Here is a 17,901-nt window from a genome sequence, read left to right on the forward strand (position 1 = left end):
ACTCATCCCTTCCCCCTCTCCCCTCTGACAGTCACCAGTTTTTTTTTCTCTGTATCTGAGTCTGTTTCTGTTTTATTATGTTTGCTCATTTGTTTTTTTAGAATCCACATATAAGTGAAATAATACAGTATTTTTCTTTCTCTGTCTGACTTGTTTCACTTAGCATAATACCTTCTAGGTCCACCTGTGTTGTCAAATGGCAAGACTCCATTCTCTTTAAGGCTGAATAATATTCCAGATCTTCTTTATCTATCCATCCATTAATGGACACTTTAGGCTGCTTCCATATCCTGGCTATTCTAAATAATGCTGCAATGAACATAGGGGTATATATATCTCTTCAAATTGTGCTTTTGCTTTCTTTGGGTGCCCAGAAATGTAATTCTTGTATCATATACTGCTGTTGCCTCTGCTGCTACTAAGTCGCTTCAGTCATGTCCAACTCTGTGCGACCCCATAGATGGCAGCCCACCGGGCTCCGCCATCCCTGGGATTCTCCAGGCAAGAGTACTGGAGTGGGTTGTTGCCATTGCTTTCTCCAGTGCATGAAAGTGAAAAGTGAAAGTGAAGTTGCTCAGTCATGTCCGACTCTTCGCGACCCCATGGACTGCAGCCTACCAGGCTCCTCCATCCATGGGATTCTCCAGGCAAGAGTACTGGAGTGGGGTGCCATTGCCTTTTCCGATTGTATCGTATAGAAGTTCTATTTTTAATTTTCTGAGGAACTGTTTTCCATAGTGGCTTCACCAATGTACATACCCAGCAACAGTGCACAAGGATTCCCTTTTCTCCACACCTTTTCCAGTACTGTCACTTGTCTTTTTAATGATAGCCAATCTGACAGGTGATATTTCATTGTGGTTTTGATTTGCATTTCCCTGATGATTAGTGATGTTGAACATCTTTTCACATATCTGTTAGCCATCTCTATGTGTTCTTTGGAAAAATGTCCATTCAGGTCTTCTGCCCATTTTTCAGTCAGATCTTTTTTTTCCAATATTGAGTTATATGATATTGTGTATCTTTATATTAACCTCTGATCAGCTATATCATTTACAAATATTTTCTCCCATTCATTAGGCTGCCTTTTCATTTTGTTGATAGCTTTCTTCACCACATAAAATCTTTTTAGCTTTATGTAGCCTCATTTGTTTGTTTTTGCATTTGTTTCCCTTGCCTGAGGAGACACCTAAAAGAAAATATTGCTGAGACTGATGCCAAAGAGCATACCATATGTTTTCTTCCAGAATTTTTATGGTTTCAGGTTTTAACATTCAAACCATTAATCCATTTTGAGTTTAATTTTGATATATGGTATGAGAAAATAGTCAAGTTTGATTCTCTTACATATGTATGTCTATTTTTCCCAACAACATTTATTGAAGAGGCTGTTTTATCCCCATTGTATGTTTTTGCTTTCTTTGTTATAGATTAATTAACTATATAAAAATGAGCTTTTTTCTGGACTCTCTAATCTGTTCCATTGATAGATGTGTCTGTTTTTGTGCCAGCAGTATACTGTTTTGATTATTGTAGCTTTGTAGTCTAGTTTTAAATCAGGGAACATGATACCTGGGCTTCCCTGGTAACTCAGCTGGTAATTCAGGCTGCAATGCAGGAAACCCTAGTTTGATTCCTGGGTCAGGAAAATCCCCCGGAGAAAGGATAGGCTACTCACTCCAGTACTCTTGGGCTTCTTGGTGGCTCGGTAAAGAATCTGCCTGCAATATGCGAAGCCTGGGTTCCACCCCTGGGTTGGGAAGATCCCCTGGAGAAGGGAATGCCAGCATACTCCAGTATTCTTGCCTGGAGAATCCCCATGGACAGAGGAGTCTGGCAGCTACAGTCCACAGGGTCACAAAGAGTCAGACATAACTGAGTGACTAAGCACACACACATACACAGCATGATGCATCCAGCTTTGTTCTTTTTTTCTTAAGATTGTTTTGGCTATTTAGAATCTTTTATGTTTCCATACCAGTGTTAGAATAATTTACTCTAGTTCTGTGAAAAATGCCATTATCTGTATCTTGATAGAGATTGAATTGAATCTGTAGATTGCCTTGGAGAATATTAACAAAATTAATTCTGCATATTTCTTTTTTCATACAATATATCTTTCAGATGTCTCCACATCAATCCACAAAGACTTTCAGAAGTCTCATCTTGATGCTCACAAATCTCTACAAACCTCTATCGATCTGTGTGTCCTGCACACATCTTTTTATTTTTTACCAACCTTTGGTAGTGTCCAACTCTGTTTACATCTTCTCTCAGAGCCTCACTGCTAGACTATCTGGGACTTCTATAGAAAATATAGTGCCTAAACTAATTCCTTGGTCTTCCTCTGACACATAATCCAGTATCTTACAAACTCCCTAGCTGAACTAACCCCCTCCCCTCCTATTGCAGTTTCAACTTACTCCTATCATCTACCTACCTACCAGCCAATCTACCTGCTTATCTATGTAATGCTTGTTGGGCATCTATTCTGAGCAAAGCACCATGCTTACTTTGATGATGAATGCTTAGTGTCCTTGCTGTTCAGCAGTTTTCAGTTTAAATGGAGCCTGTAAATAAATAATCTTGGACATAGGAGTCAGAGAAGTAGCGGATTGAGTGAGTCATGAGGCCCAAGGATGGAATTATTCAGATTAGGCTCCTAAACTAAACACTGGGCCTCAGGGAAGTGTTCACTGCCCATATAAACCCTGAATTAATGTATTATTGGGTTTGGACTTCCCAGAAAAATCCTGAACCTGATATGAAAGCATAGTACTTCCTCTGAAGGGTCTTTTGGACCCTTGCTACTTTCTTCTAACCAGTCCTTTCTGCTCTGAGTAGAGGCAAGTTGTCTGACCCGCCAGCTTGCTTGAAATGGAACTGCAATAAGCCTCCACCCTTACCCCCATCCCCCGCAAAAAAAAAAAAAAATAGAGAGAGAGAGAGAAAGAAAGAAATAGGCCCAAAATAAATCATGTAAAGAAACAGGAGGAAATGCTGGTTCTGGGTATTTATTCAGCAATGTATTCAGTCTTTGGCCACAGGAGGGCGGTATAGGCAATGTTTCTTGAGGGAAGGGCTTCCTTCTGAGTGGTGGTTTAGGATGGCTTCTGCCAACAGGGAACAGAAAACCAAAGAGGTCCTGAAATTCTCAGGCTGTAATCTGGAAATTTTAGTCCCTTTGGAGAAGTTCTAACTAACGGAAGCCCTAGGGGAAGGGAGGCAGTGCAAAGGTTGGTATTCACAGCCCACAGCAGAGAATAATTCCATGACACTTTTCCTCTACATCCTAAATTGTGAATCAAGAGGACTATGCCTTGATCTTCATTCACTCATTCATTCATTTACCATTTAGTTATTCACTCATTTAAAAATATTTATTGAATTCCAAGCACTGTTCTAGGTGCTAGAGATACAGCAATGAAAAAAACAGTCTCTACCTTCATGGAGCTTACACTTTATAAAGGGAGAAAACAAACCAATAAACAAATAATTATAACATTTCAAGGCTAGAAAGAAAAGCAGGATTATGGAATAGACAGTGATTGGATGGTTCAGGGATGGACTCCTTTTGAAGAGATGTAATTACACCTAAACTTGTAGATAGCTAGGAGAAAAATCTTCAGGCAGAGTCAAATTATTAATACTGTCTGATTTTCCCTGTAAAATGCCACCCACACAACTATACAATTATATGCAACCTTATTCTTTAACTTAAACCAATCACTCGCCTTTCCTCAGGGTACCCCACTTGAGACCAAATCCACATCTGCCACATTTTTAGCAAGGCTGTTGAAATTTTAAAACAACCAATGCTTTAAGTTACAACTTTAAAACAAGTCACGGTCTTTTAAGGTTTTTCTTTTTTTTTTTTTTTAATTTTTAATTTAATAATTTTAAAACATGTGTTCCCCGTCCTGAACCCTCCTCCCTCCTCCCTCCCCATACCATCCCTCTGGGTCGTCCCAGTGCACCAGCCCCAAGCATCCAGCATCGTGCATTGAACCTGGACTGGCATCTCGTTTCATACATGACATTTCACATGTTTCAATGCCATTCTCCCAAATCTTCCCACCCTCTCCCTCTCCCACAGAGTCCATAAGCCTGTTCTATACATCAGTGTCTCTTTTGCTGTCTCGTATACAGGGTTATCGTTACCATCTTTCTAAATTCCATATATATGCCTTAGTATACTGTATTGGTGTTTTTCCTTCTGGCTTACTTCACTCTGTATAATAGGCTTCAGTTTCATCCACCTCATTAGAACTGATTCAAATGTATTCTTTTTAATGGCTGAGTAATACTCCATTGTGTATATGTACCACTGCTTTCTTATCCATTCATCTGCTGATGGACATCTAGGTTGCTTCCATGTCCTGGCTATTATAAACAGTGCTGCGATGAACATTGGGGTACATGTGTATCTTTCCCTTCTGGTTTCCTCAGTGTGTATGCCCAGCAGTGGGATTGCTGGATCATAAGGCAGTTCTATTTCCAGTTTTTTAAGGAATCTCCACACTGTTCTCCATAGTGGCTGTACTAGTTTGCATTCCCACCAACAGTGTAAGAGGGTTCCCTTTTCTCCACACCCTCTGCAGCATTTATTATTTGTAGACTTTTGGGTCGCAGCCATTCTGACTGGTGTGAAATGATATCTCATAATAGTTTTGATTTGCATTTCTCTGATAATGAGTGATGTTGAGCATCTTTTCATGTGTTTGTTAGCCATCTGTATGTCTTCTTTGGAGAAATGTCTATTTAGATCTTTGGCCCATTTTTTGATTGGGTCATTTATTTTTCTGGAGTTGAGCTGAAGGAGTTGCTTGTATATTTTTGAGATTAGTTGTTTGTCGGTTGCTTCATTTGCTATTATTTTCTCCCATTCTGAAGGCTGTCTTTTCACTTTGCTAATAGTTTCCTTTGATGTGCAGAAGCTTTTAAGTTTAATTAGGTCCCATTTGTTTATTTTTGCTTTTATTTCCAATATTCTGGGAGGTGGGTCATAGAGGATCCTACTGTGATGTATGTCAGAGAGTGTTTTGCCTATGTTCTCCTCTAGGAGTTTTATAGTTTCTGGTCTTACGTTGAGATCTTTAATCCATTTTGAGTTTATTTTTGTATATGGTGTTAGAAAGTGTTCTAGTTTCATTCTTTTACAAGTGGTTGACCAGATTTCCCAGCACCACTTGTTAAAGAGATTGTCTTTAATCCATTGTATATTCTTGCCTCCTTTGTCAAAGATAAGGTGTCCATATGTGCATGGATTTATCTCTGGGCTTTCTATTTTGTTCCATTGGTCTATATTTCTGTCTTTGTGCCAGTACCATACTGTCTTGATAACTGTGGCTTTGTAGTAGAGCCTGAAGTCAGGTAGGTTGATTCCTCCAGTTCCATTTTTCTTTCTCAAGATCGCTTTGGCTATTCGAGGTTTTTTGTATTTCCATACAAATTGTGAACTTATTTGTTCTAGCTCTGTGAAGAATACTGTTGGTAGCTTGATAGGGATTGCATTGAATCTATAAATTTGGTCTTTTAAGTTTTAAGTAAGTTTAAGGACTTGTTTAAGGTCATACAGCTTTAGCTTTTCATCCACTGTCCTTTTTTCACTTTGCCATCAGCTTCTCAAGGCATTGTGGGGGCACAGCAGCACACGAAAGCATCAGCCATTTTAGGTGAACATGAGTTCACAGGTAGCTCTTCCTAAGAACTAGTGTTTAGAAAAAGGGAAGTGACAGTTTCACCATACTCCCCATTGTCACTTCCACCTGTATGTGTGTTCTGAGGGATGTGTGGGCAAACTTCCCAAGCAAAAGTCCCAAGGGGACTGTAAATCATGCCACAAGGGGAAGGGCTTAAAGAAATGTCATGTTTACTTGGAAAATGTGTGTGTGTGTGTAAGATAGGTGTTCGGGGGGGATCAGAATTTGAACTCATGATAGATATCTTCAAACACTTAAGAAGACTGTTGCTTAGATGGGTAGATCCTTCTTGCATAGCCCAGAGGTGAACAAATGAACAGAAACCAGAGAAAAGTGAATTTTAGCTCAAAATGAATAATGGCTTTGGAAGCTACAGGATGAGATTTTTTTTTCTTCTTCTTGTTACTGAAGATATTCTAGTGGCTGCTAAACAAAACTTATCAAGGATATTGGAGGAAGAAAAAGTGGGCTTTGGAAATAGATCTCAATTTAAATCCTGCTATTGGATTTGGGAACCTATATGGCTATGAACAAATGATGTAAACATTCTTAACCTTAGTTTTCTACTCCTTAAAATAACAATAACAGTTACTTCTTTGGGGGCTTCTGGGAAGGATTAAATATAATATGTTGAAAAGCCTAAAGTAGATATTTCTTCCTCCCACTCTACTTCCTCTACCCTGTCACATATACTGTAGTGAGGAGTCCTACAAAGGGAGATTGGGAGGAAATAACTTTTTTTCCATTTCAAGTATGGAATTCTTTGATTTGCTCTATAATCATCAACAACTTTATTCATTATCTGATTATGCTTAGAATACTATGACTTTGAAATTACATGCATTTGTGATTCTTTTTCTCACTAGACTGTAAGTTTCCCAAGAGGCTCTCTTTACCCCTTAGCTGTCAAAATAACTGCTTACTGAATTTAACTGCTGAATAACTGAACTAACCAAGAGTTCCTGTCCTCAGGGAATTGCCTCTCCTAAATAGAACTGACATAATGAATGTATAAGAGCATCTAGTCATATAGGTTACCAAGAAAATTAACAGACAAGGTTTAATATCTTCAGATTGTCCATGGCAAACATCAGGGACTATGAGGTGGCTGAGGTGGGAGTTGGATGGCCAATGAATGAGTAGCAATAGGGGTCAGGACAAAATGTGGAACTTTCCTTGGGTATGCTTTCTGATAGAAGTGGGGCTTTGGAAGCTATTTGAACCATGAGAAAACCAAGCATTGGCTTTTCCCTGAGAGAAGGCAAATATTTAAGACCTAGATATCATACCTGGGTGGTAGGCCCTTTGGATTCAAGTCAGAACATTGAAACAGTTTATTCTTGTGACTGAGGAGATATCATGTCAAATGCTTTTGGAAGGTGGAACATGTGTCACCTAGTGGCATTTATACAGCATAGTGTTGAAAAGCATAGGCTCTAGAGCCAGACAGGGTTGGTTTGCACCTCGGTTCCACCACTGACTAGCTATGTGACATTGGGCAAGTTATTTAAGGTCTATGCCTCAATCCTCTCATCTGTAAAATAATGACAATAATAGTATCTTCCTCATAGTGTTATTGTGAGGATTGAAATAATTAATATATGTAAAAGGCTTAGAACAATTCTATGAGTAAGCACTCTATAAGCATTTATTATTATTATTATCTAATGAGTTCCCTTTGGATCCTGAGAAATATGCTGGGTACTTATAGTAATTTCAGTGTGAGTTTGGAAACATTTATATTCTAGACAATATTTATAAATTTATATTATATATATATTTATATTTATAAACAAATATTTATATTCTGAATAATATAATTCTATATTATATTCTAATCCATGTCATTAGCTCCTCAGCAGTGGCTGTAATAGAAGTAGTGATAATATCTGGCTCAAAAAGATGAAAGAACTTTCCACCAACTGAAATTGTCCAAAGGACTACCAGGTTATCTTAGGAGAGAGGAACCTTCCTATTGTCGTGGGTGTTGGAGCGGAAAACTGGATGAGGATGTTACAGAAGGGATTGAAGGATGAAATTGGGACTTTGCTATGCCAAGAGAGTTTCTGATTTCTTGATTCTTATCAGCAGAAGGGCTGCCTTTGAGGTGCTTCTTGAAATGTCAGGGCCTCTTCTAATTTTTTGAAATTAAAATTGTGAGTCACCTTACACAGAAAGCTAACTGTAAATAAATGGGGCTGGGATCAAATGTCATGTTTCAAAGTCTGAGATCCCCCAAAAGTACTTTCAAGACTCAAGAAATGAGTTTTGTTTTCTGCTCTGCCAGTAATTAATTATGTAACCGTGTATAGCTTACTTTCTCTGGGCCTCAGTTTCCTAACCTAGAATATGAGGGGTTAGAGTAGATTTTCTCTGAGGTCTCATAAGGTTACCTTCTGTGGTTGGAATATATAATTCTCTGAGTAGAAACAACTAGGTGAAGGAGCTATTCATATATTCAGCAGATGTTTATGAAGCACCTGCTAAGTGTCAAGCAAAGGATACCAGATTGGCAAGGCATTGTATGCCATGCTACAGAATTTGCCTTAAAGGCAGTGGGGAGCCATGGAAGGCCTTTGAACAGAGGAACTATATAACTCAGTGTTCAGCTGTGGAAATTATATTGCTCTAGTTATTTTCAGCAGAGTTTTAATATAGAAAATTTAGTGTTTCCAAAATTGGTAGAAGGGCTGAAGGGGCAAGCTTTAGACTAGGCCTCCAGGAATGAATCTCAGAATGAATACAGCTGTTTTCTCTGCCAGAAGAAAGAAGGTAAAGCATCAGCAGCTTTGGGAACACTGTACCTGATTTGCAATCTAGGAATTAGGAATCTGCCACTGCCTTAACTATTGTATAGAGTATCATTATGCCTGCTAGATCCTCCATAGCAAAAACAAATAAGTAAAAATATTTAAAAGTCTCATTCCCTGCTTGTACAAAGACACAAAGCAGGGTCTAGACACTGAGATCTATGGAAAGGTAACACAGCTGCAGAAAACTCTAAAACCCCACCATTCTACTTGTCACTAGAAGCAGCAGAAGTATGTTTTCTGTATTATCACTTTCTTTCAAATATTGTGCATATGCCTATGGTTGGCAGAAATAAATCACATCCAAAACAATGGATGCAAAGAAGTTTGAGAAATCATAGGTTGTTGTTGTCATTTTGGTTTTTATTAATAGCTTTTCAGCAATACAGGAAGGTAAGCTAGAAGGAGGGTGGCATGGATTCTCAGCATCCAGTATATAGTATCCACCATAGAATTAAGAAGAACAGGACTGCTTTTGAAAGAGATAATTTGTCCAGGAGAGTAGAGGCTGAATTGGGGAGACAGAGCAGCACAAAAGACCACAGTAGCTGGCAGTAGGGAGAGAGAGGAAGAACACATTCCTCAAGGAGGAAGAGAATCACCAAGACTTAGAGACTGGTTGGCTAGTAGCAAGGTGAGGGAAAAGGAAGACTTATGGATATTTCCTTCGTATCTCCTTGGCTAATTCTGTGTGTGACATTCCCAAGGGACAGGGAACTCAGGGAAAATAGGAAGCTGGCAGGGGTGGGAGAAAACTGCTTTGATTTTGGACTTACCAAATTTGAGGTTCTTGTGAGATATTCAGGAGACATCCAGAAGGCAGGTGGAGATTCATCTCTGGAGTTCAAGAGAGTTACCTGGGGCTTATCAGCTAACCCCCAGGGAGGTTGTAAGCTCCCTGCAGGCAAAGACCTATGCCTGTTTTGTTCCTCCACTGGTGTCCTGTAACCTTGTTGAAAGGTGGTACTTCAGTGTGTAATGTAGGTGGCGGGTAGTTAAAGCCTTGGGAATGGATAGGTCCATCATTCAGTGCAAGTGTGGAATAAGAAGAAAAGGGGACTGAGATTAGAGGAACTTTGAGAAATCATGGCCTTAATGACTAAATGAAGAACCCAAACAGGAAGCAAAGATAATACAATCAGACAGGTCATGTGAATGTGTCCCCAAGGCAGAGGGAGTAAGGAAGGAGTAAGGCATCAATGGAGACCAGACCATTCAGAAGATGATGGAAATTTGAATTCTTTCCATCTTTTGGCTATGGTGAATAATGCTGTTATTAATACACACATACAAGTTTGTTTGTGTGGCATGTTTTAATTTTTCTTAGGTGTATATATAAGAGTGGAATTGTTGGGTCAAATGGCAACTCCATGTTTAAGTTTTTGAGGAACTGCAGACTATTTGCCAAAGTGGTTTCATCATTTTACATTCCCACCGGCAGTGTTATGAAGGTTCCAATTTCCCACATCCTCCCCAACACTTATTATGTAGCTTTTTGATTATAACCATCCTAGCATGGGATGGGGGAGCCTGGTGGGCTGCTGTCTATGTGGTTGCACAGAGTTGGACATGACTGAAGTGACTTAGCAGCAGCAGCAGCATGTGTAATGTGGTATCTCATTACAAATCTGATATAGCAAATATCTTTCATTTGCATTTTCCTGATGATTAATATCGTAAGGGATTTGATTTAGGTCATACCTGAACAGAACTGAATAGTCTAATGGTTTTCCCTACTTTCTTCAATTTAAGTCTGAATTTGGCAATAAGGAGTTCATGATCTGAGCCACAGTCAGCTCCTAGTTTTGATTTTACTGACTGTATAGAACTTCTCCATCTTTGAATGCAAAGAATATCATCAATCTGATTTCGGTGTTGACCATCTGGTAATGTCCATGTATAGAGTCTACTCTTGTGTTGCTGGAAGAGGGTGTTTGCTATGACCAGTGTGTTCTCTTGGCAAAACTCTATTAGCCTTTGCCCTGCTTCATTCTGTACTTCAAGGCCAAATTTGCCTGTTACTCCAGGTATTTCTCGGAGAAGGCAATGGCACCCCACTCCAGGACTCTTGCCTGGAAAATCCATGGACAGAGGAGCCTGGTAGGCTGCAGTCCATGGGGTCGCTAAGAGTTGGACAAGACTGAGCGACTTCACTTTCACTTTTCACTTTCCTGCATTGGAGAAGGAAATGGCAACCCATTCCAGTGTTCTTGCCTGGAGAATCCCAGGGACGGGGAAGCCTGGTGGGCTGCCGTCTATGGGGTCGCACAGAGTCGGACACGACTGAAGCAACTTAGCAGTAGCAGCAAGGTATTTCTTGACTTCTTACTTTTGCATATAATGAAAAGGACATTTTTGGGGGGGTGTTAGCTCTAGAAGGTCTTGTAGGTCTTCATGGAACCATTCAACTTCAGCTTCTTCAGCATTAAGGGTCAGGGCATAGACTTAGATTACTGTGATATTGAATGGTTTGCCTTGGAAATGAACAGAGATCATTCTGTTATTTTTGTGATTGCACCCAAGTACTGCATTTTGTATTCTTTTGTTAACTGTGATGACTACTCCATTTCTTCTAAAGGATTCTTGCCCACAGTGGTATATATAATGGTCATCTGAATTAAATTCACCCATTCCAGTCCATTTTAGTTCACTGATTCCTAAAATGTCAATGTGAGAAATATATTCAAGGGATTAGATGTGATAGACGGAGTGCCTGAAGAACTATGGACAGAGGTTCGTGACATTGTACAGGAGACAGGGATCAAGACCATCCCCAAGAAAATGAAATGCAAAAAGACAAAATGGTTGTCTGAGGAGGCTTTACAAATAGCTGTGCAAAGAAGAGAAGCAAAAGGCAAAGGAGAAAAAGGAAGATATACCCATTTGAATGCAGAGTTCCAAAGAATAGCAAGGAGAGCTAAGAAAGCCTTCCTCAGTGACCAGTGCAAAGAAATGGAGGAAAATAATAGAATAGGAAAGACTAGAGATCTCTTCAAGAAAATTAGAGATACTAAGGGAACATTTCATGCAAACATGGGTACAATAAAGGACAGAAATGGTATGGACCTAACAGAAGCAGAAGATATTAAGAAGAGGTGGCAAGAACACACAGAAGAACTGTACAAAAAAGATCTTCACGACCAAGATAATCACGATGGTGTGATCATTCACCTAGAGCCAGAAATCCTGGAATGTGAAGTCAAGTGGGCCTTAGAAAGCATCACTACGAACAAAGCTAGTGGAGGTGATGGAATTCCAGTTGAGCTCTTTCAAATCCTGAAAGATGATGCTGTGAAAGTGCTGCACTCAATATACCAGCAAATTTGGAAATCTCAGCAGTGGCCACAGGACTGGAAAAGGTCCGTTTTCATTCCAATCCCAAAGAAAGGCAATGCCAAAGAATGCTCAAACTACTGCACAGTTGCACTCATCTCACATGCTAGCAAAGTAATGTTCAAAATTCTCCAAGCCAGGCTTCAACAGTACGTGAACCGTGAACTTCCAGATGTTCAAGGTGGATTTAGAAAAGGCAGAGGAAACAGAGATCAAATTGCCAATATCCATTGGATCATCAAAAAAGCAAGAGATTTCCAGAAAAACATCTGCTTTTTTGACTATGCCAAAGCTGTTGACTGTGTGGATCACAACAAACTGTGGAAAATTCTTCAAGAGCTGGGAATACCAGACCACCTGACCTTCCTTCTGAGATATCTGTATGCAGGTCAGGAAGCAACAGTTAGAACTGGACATGGAACAACAGACTGGTTCCAAATCGGGAAAGGAGTATGTCAAGGCTGTATATTGTCACCCTTCTTATTGAACTTATATACAGAGTACATCATGAGAAATGCTGGGCTGGATGAAGCACAAGCTGGAATCAAGATTGCCAGGAGAAATATCAATAACCTCAGATATACAGATGACACCATCCTTATGGCAGAAAGTGAAGAAGAACTAAAGACCTTCTTGATGAAAGTGAAAGAGGAGAGTGAAAAAGTTGGCTTAAAACTCAACATTCAGAAAACTAAGATCATGGTATCTGGTCCCACTACTTCTTGGCAAATAGATGGGGAAACAATGGAAACTATGACAGAGTTTATTATTGTTATTTTTTTTGGCTCCAAAATCACCGCAGATGGTGACTGCAGCCATGAAATTAAAAGATGCTTACTCCTTGGAAGAAAAGTTATGACCAACCTAGACAGCACATTAAAAAGCAGAGACATTACTTTGCCAAAAAAGGTCTATCTAGTTAAAGTTATGGTTTTTCCAGTGGTCACATATAGATGTGAGATTTGGACTATAAAGCAAACTGAGTGCCGAAGAATTGATGCTTTTGAACTGTGGTGTTGGAGAAGACTCTTGAGTCCCTGGAACTGCAAGGAGATCCAGTCAGTCCATCCTAAAGGAAATCAGTCCTGAATATTCATTGGAAGGACTGATGTTAAAGCTGAAGCTCCAATACTTTGGCCACCTGCTGTGAAGAACTGACTCATTGGAAAAGACCCTGGTGCTGGGAAAGACTGAAGGCAGGAGGAGAAGGGCATGACAGAGGATGAGATGGTTGGATGGCATCACCAGCTCAATGGACATGAGTTTGAGTCAACTCTGGGAGTTGGTGATGGACAGGGAGGCCTTGTGTGCTGCAGTCCATGGGGTTGCAAAGAGTTGGACACAGCAGAGTGACTGAACTGAACTGATGATTAGGATATTGAGTATCTTTTTATGTCTTTTTGACCATTTTTTGGAGAAATGTTACTCAGATCCTGTGCCAATTTTTAAATTGTGTTTTTAAAAATAATTGAGTTATGAGAGCTCTTTATGTATTCTAGATACAATCCCTTATCAGATATATAATTGGAAATATTTCATTCTGTGTATTCTCTTTTCATACTTTTTTCATATTTCTGTCATTTTTTAAATAAAATATTATTTTTAATTGAAGGATAATTGCTTTACAATATTGTGTTGGTTTCTGCGATACATCAACATGAATCAAACATAGGTATACCCTTCCTTTTGAACCTCCCACCCACCTCCCCCATGTCCCACTCCTCTATGTTGTCACAGAGCACTGGTTTGAGTTCCCTGAGTCATACAGCAAATTTCCACTGGCTATCTATATCACATAGCATATTTTTACCATATATTAAATAGATAGCCAGTGGGAATATGTTTTCCACTGTATATGTTTAGCCAGTGTATATGTTTTCATGATAGTGTCCTTTGAAGCACGTAAGTTTTTTAACATTGACCAAATCCAATTTATTTACGTTTTGTTGCTGATGCTTTTCATGTCATATCTAAGAAACCATTACTAAATCCAAGATCACAAAGATGTACCTGTATTCTCCTCATTTTGTTAAACTTAGCCACAATATCATTACCACAGCTAAACAATTAATAGTGATTCCTTAATATTACTGAATATTCAGCCTGTTCAAGTTGCTATTTATCTCATAAATGTCACATATGGGTGGTGATGCACACATATGCAAGTTCCACCTGAATCGATCACTCTTTTTCCTCATTGTTTACTTGTTAGAGAACCAGATTTTTGGTCCTGTAGTTTTTTACAGTCTATGTCACCATACTGCAGTTTAATTTTTTTTTTTTGTCCTCTGTGTATCATGTAAATAGCTAGATCTAGAAGCTTGATCTGATTCAAGATATTTTGCCGTTTGTTTTGGCGCAAATCATTCATAGGGGATGTGATAAGTCAAACTTTTAAAGTGGGCATTTCTTTGGGTTTTATTCTATCTTGTAAGGCTAGGGGCCATTTTATTTATACCTCCATTGACTCAGAATTTCCACTCACCAAGTTTGAATAGCTGACTTTCCTAGACTCAAAGATTTTTTGAGAATAGAAAGCAATTCTCATTCCTCTTGGAGTTTATAGTATGGTAGAAATACCAGAAATTAATTAGTTCTATCCCTGGATAATCTAGTTTCTTGCCCCTTTCCACCAATATCTATCTGTTCATGTGTACAGTCTTATAAGAGTAAGAAAGGCCCTTAGAGATATTCAGTGTAAGTTAGTCCTTGGTTTTGAGGGCCCAGAAGCCTGCTCTATATTTTTCTGAGGTAAGGTTCAGAGGTTTCACTGAATTCTGACAGGTCTAAGGTCTCCTGTGGCAGAAGGGAGATGGAGTCCCATAGAGGGGAAAGGAGTTGCCCAAAAGTCTTATAGGAAGCTTGAAGTAGGCCTAGGAGTAAATCTGAAACCTTTCTGTCTCTACTCCAGGGCTTCTCCATTTCAGACACCAGACCACAAAGACAGAACAGGGCAGTGATTTCAAGCAGATTGCAAGTTTTATAGGTTTTGTAGAGGCTTTTCCAATGCAAAACTGTCCTCTCTTCCTAGTACCCAGTATGCTGGAATAGTGCAAGCTGTCATAGTTCAAAGAAACCAGAAATAGGAAAGAAATCTGATCTGCAAGTGCAGAGATATCAGAGAAAGATAAATATAATTGAATTTTGTATAATTTGTAGCGTGTCCTTGTGATTCTGTACACAGCACTGATTTGTTGGATTTGTATAGCTAATTGTGAGTGGCCTATAATACTTGAAGTGAAGTTGCTCAGTTGTGTCCCACTCTTTGCAACCCCATGGACTGTAGCCTACCAGGCTCCTCCGGCCATGGGATTTTCTAGGCAAGAGTACTGGAGTGGGTTGCCATTTCCTTCTCCAGGGGATCTTCCCGACCAAAAGCATCTTTGCTTCCTCCTTGGCCCAGGCTCCAAAGTTGCTCCAAAGGGTCCCTTTCCGCCACGCACCCCCATTCCTTTTCCCTCCTCCCTATCCTTTTCCCATCCTTTACCCCAAGCTTCTATTTCTTCATCATACCCCCCCCCCCACCATTTCTTCTTTCTCTTTCCCATCTTTCCTTTTCTTTCCCTTCTGCTTCTCACCGTCTTCTCATCATTCCCTCCTCTCTCCCTGCCATGCTCTCTCCCCTCTGGTCCGTTCTGTCCATTCCCTTCCTCTCTCCCAGGCCTTTCCCTCCTCTCTCCCAGGCCTTTCCCTCCTCTCTCTCCTCAGCTCCATCAACCCACCCACAACAAGCTCGCCACCCCTACGCCAGAACTGGCAGCCTGGAGCTCCGGCTGGGCTGGATGGAGCGGGCCTGCTGGGGGACCATGTGTTCACCGATTGGCTGCCGCTGGTAGCACGCCAGCTCAAGTACCGCCCCCCCGGCGAGTAAACTCTCCTCTGCGGCACCTGTTATTGGTCGGCGGGCCTGTCAGCATTTTGGCTGCACCTCACGCAGGCGCGGGCAGTCGTTCCGTGAATAAAAACGCAGAATATGGGCTGGGGGGTGGGGAGAGGCGAGGAAGAGAGCCAGCGAGGCAGGGATCGAAAGAGTAGCTGGCAGCCCAGAGCCCGGCGAACAGAGCGAGCATAGAAAAGCGAGCGAATTAGAGGGAATAGAGGAGACCGAGACTGACCGGTAGCCAGCCAGGCAGGCGGACGGACGCACCCCCGGACAGACAGACTGAGCAGGCGCCGGAGAACCTCGCGCTGGTTTCTCCTGCCTTTCTCTTTGAAAGCCAGGATTTTGCCTTTTCCCGTGGCGCCCGAGAGAGAATGCTGGACTCTGCAGACTTCAGCGCAAGCTAAGATTTCTCAGCTAGGGAAGAAAGATCAGCTCAGTTCTGAGAAGGGGGAAGCAAGCACCCCTGTCCCCATCCCCCCTTCCCCCCTCCCATACCAAACTCGGGCGCCAAACCCAGCCCTTCCCCAACCACCCGACTTCCTCCTCTCCTTTCTAGCATGGTGGCTGTATGGACAGTCTGACAGAACAGAGACTGACATCTCCCAATCTGCCAGCCCCTCATTTGGAACACTACAGTGTTCTGCATTGCACCATGACCCTGGATGTGCAAACTGTAGTCGTTTTTGCCGTGATTGTAGTCCTTCTGCTTGTAAATGTCATACTCATGTTTTTTCTGGGAACGCGCTGAATGGAGTCCAGCCGCCTGAGCTGTCTGGAATTCTCGCTTTGATTTCATCCCGAGAACCTCCAAGGAAAAAAAAAAAAAAGAGAGAGAGAGAGAGAGGGAAAGAGAGGGAGAGAAAGAGCACGCTTTCTTACTCAGGGGGGAAAACGTTTTGAGCTTCAACATGGCCTCGCTGTGATATGTATGACGTTGGTATATTATCTCTCCCTAAATCTTTTGTTATGTCTTGTCTTTTAAGTATGCCTGTGAGTGTAGTTGCTTATTGCTTGAGTAAAATTGTTGATAAAGAAATGCTTTCTATTTAAGTGTGCATGTGTGTGTGTGTGTATGTGTGTGTGCATTCTTCATTGATGTGACGTTCATGAAGCAAGCTCTGCATCCTTACACAATGGCTTTGCTGATTGTGGTGTTTTGTCAATTCATTTTCTGGAAAACGACCTTTAAATTCCATCAGAGAATTTTAGAATTTCTTTCTTGCCATCAGAAGATGGCATTTGGGTTTGTCTGGGGCAAGGGAGGTTGTGGGAAAAGCATGATGAATTTCTGGCAGCTTAGGAAAAACAGTGTTGCACTAGATGTTTAGAGGAAAGAAATTGATACAGGAATGAATTTAGGGAAATTATTCTTCAGTCTCTTAATGAGAAGCGAGAATATGGAAAGTGATGTGGTGGGGTGCGTTGTGCTGGCAGTTGGTGACTGTGTTCTCTGAATCTTAATTTGCTGTCCAGCGTTTACAGTTTCCAATTTGGAAAGAAGCCACGTTTAAAACATTTCTTAAAAATCATTAAATGTCAATTTCTTTGGAATCATGGTATGTGGCATCAAAATGTTCTTTGATTTTTATGAATTAGCAGGAGAAGACGTTGACAGTAACTGTTTGGGTTCTTTTTCCCAAAAATTGTACCTATGAATTTGAGTTTGGGGATTTTGTCTCTATGGCCTCCAAAAACAACTAAAGCTAGCTTTCTACCAACCTTGGGAATAATATATTTAGATATGCCTCTTTGGGGTAATCTCATTTGCAGTGATGTTCTTGAACTACATTTTAAATAGAACTTGCTAGTGTTAATAAGAAAATGGTGGTTTTGTTTGCTTCCTTGTTCTTTAAAATCAGAGGTCTCTCTATTTGGAAAGTTTCCATTTTAAAATGAAATTATGTATCATGCTAAATTGAGAGTTTTGAGCACCCTCCCCCCCCAAAAAATGACTGGATGGAAAGGGATGAAAGCTCTGGAAAACGTGAGCTAGAAGCAACATTCCAATTTGATATTTATTTGCATGTCTTTATCAGGTGGTAGTGGTGGTCATTGCTGTTATTTTTGCTATTGTTATTATTTTTATATTTCTGTTTCCCCTAAGAAAGCTTTTGTCAAATCCAGTAAAAAATTTGTCTCTGATGCCAGTGTGCATAATATTATGCACCCCCCT

The 17,901-nt window shown here is 40.5% G+C and overlaps 2 protein-coding genes across 14 annotated transcripts in view; both read left to right on the forward strand.

Moving 5' to 3' along the window:
• Window positions 1-17,901, forward strand: part of ARHGEF9 (Cdc42 guanine nucleotide exchange factor 9) — a 426,609-nt gene that overhangs the window by 213,342 nt on the left and 195,366 nt on the right. Inside the window, exon 1 of one of the 13 annotated variants that reach the window (XM_061410337.1) lies at window positions 16,567-16,654. The exons of 10 other annotated variants lie outside the window; for them this stretch is intronic. Coding sequence is in view for 2 of the 3 variants with exons in the window: in XM_061410336.1 (XP_061266320.1) it covers window positions 16,653-16,661 (9 nt within the window). In the remaining variant the exon portion in view is untranslated. Of the gene's footprint in view, window positions 1-16,566; window positions 16,666-17,901 lie in introns of those variants that run through there. 2 more of the 13 variants (XM_061410336.1, XM_061410335.1) reach the window with 2 other exon arrangements.
• On the forward strand, window positions 16,297-16,476 carry LOC133243430 (uncharacterized). Its single transcript, XM_061410343.1, has one exon. The coding sequence runs from the start codon at window positions 16,297-16,299 to the stop codon at window positions 16,474-16,476; it is 180 nt and encodes a 59-aa protein (XP_061266327.1).

This window comes from Bos javanicus, chromosome X (genome assembly GCF_032452875.1).
Source record: "Bos javanicus breed banteng chromosome X, ARS-OSU_banteng_1.0, whole genome shotgun sequence".
Classification (NCBI taxonomy): domain Eukaryota; kingdom Metazoa; phylum Chordata; class Mammalia; order Artiodactyla; family Bovidae; genus Bos; species Bos javanicus.

Excerpts from the sequence above, each read along its gene's own strand:
- LOC133243430 (XM_061410343.1), top strand. The coding sequence starts at position 16,297 with ATGGACAGTCTGACAGAACAGAGACTGACATCTCCCAATCTGCCAGCC.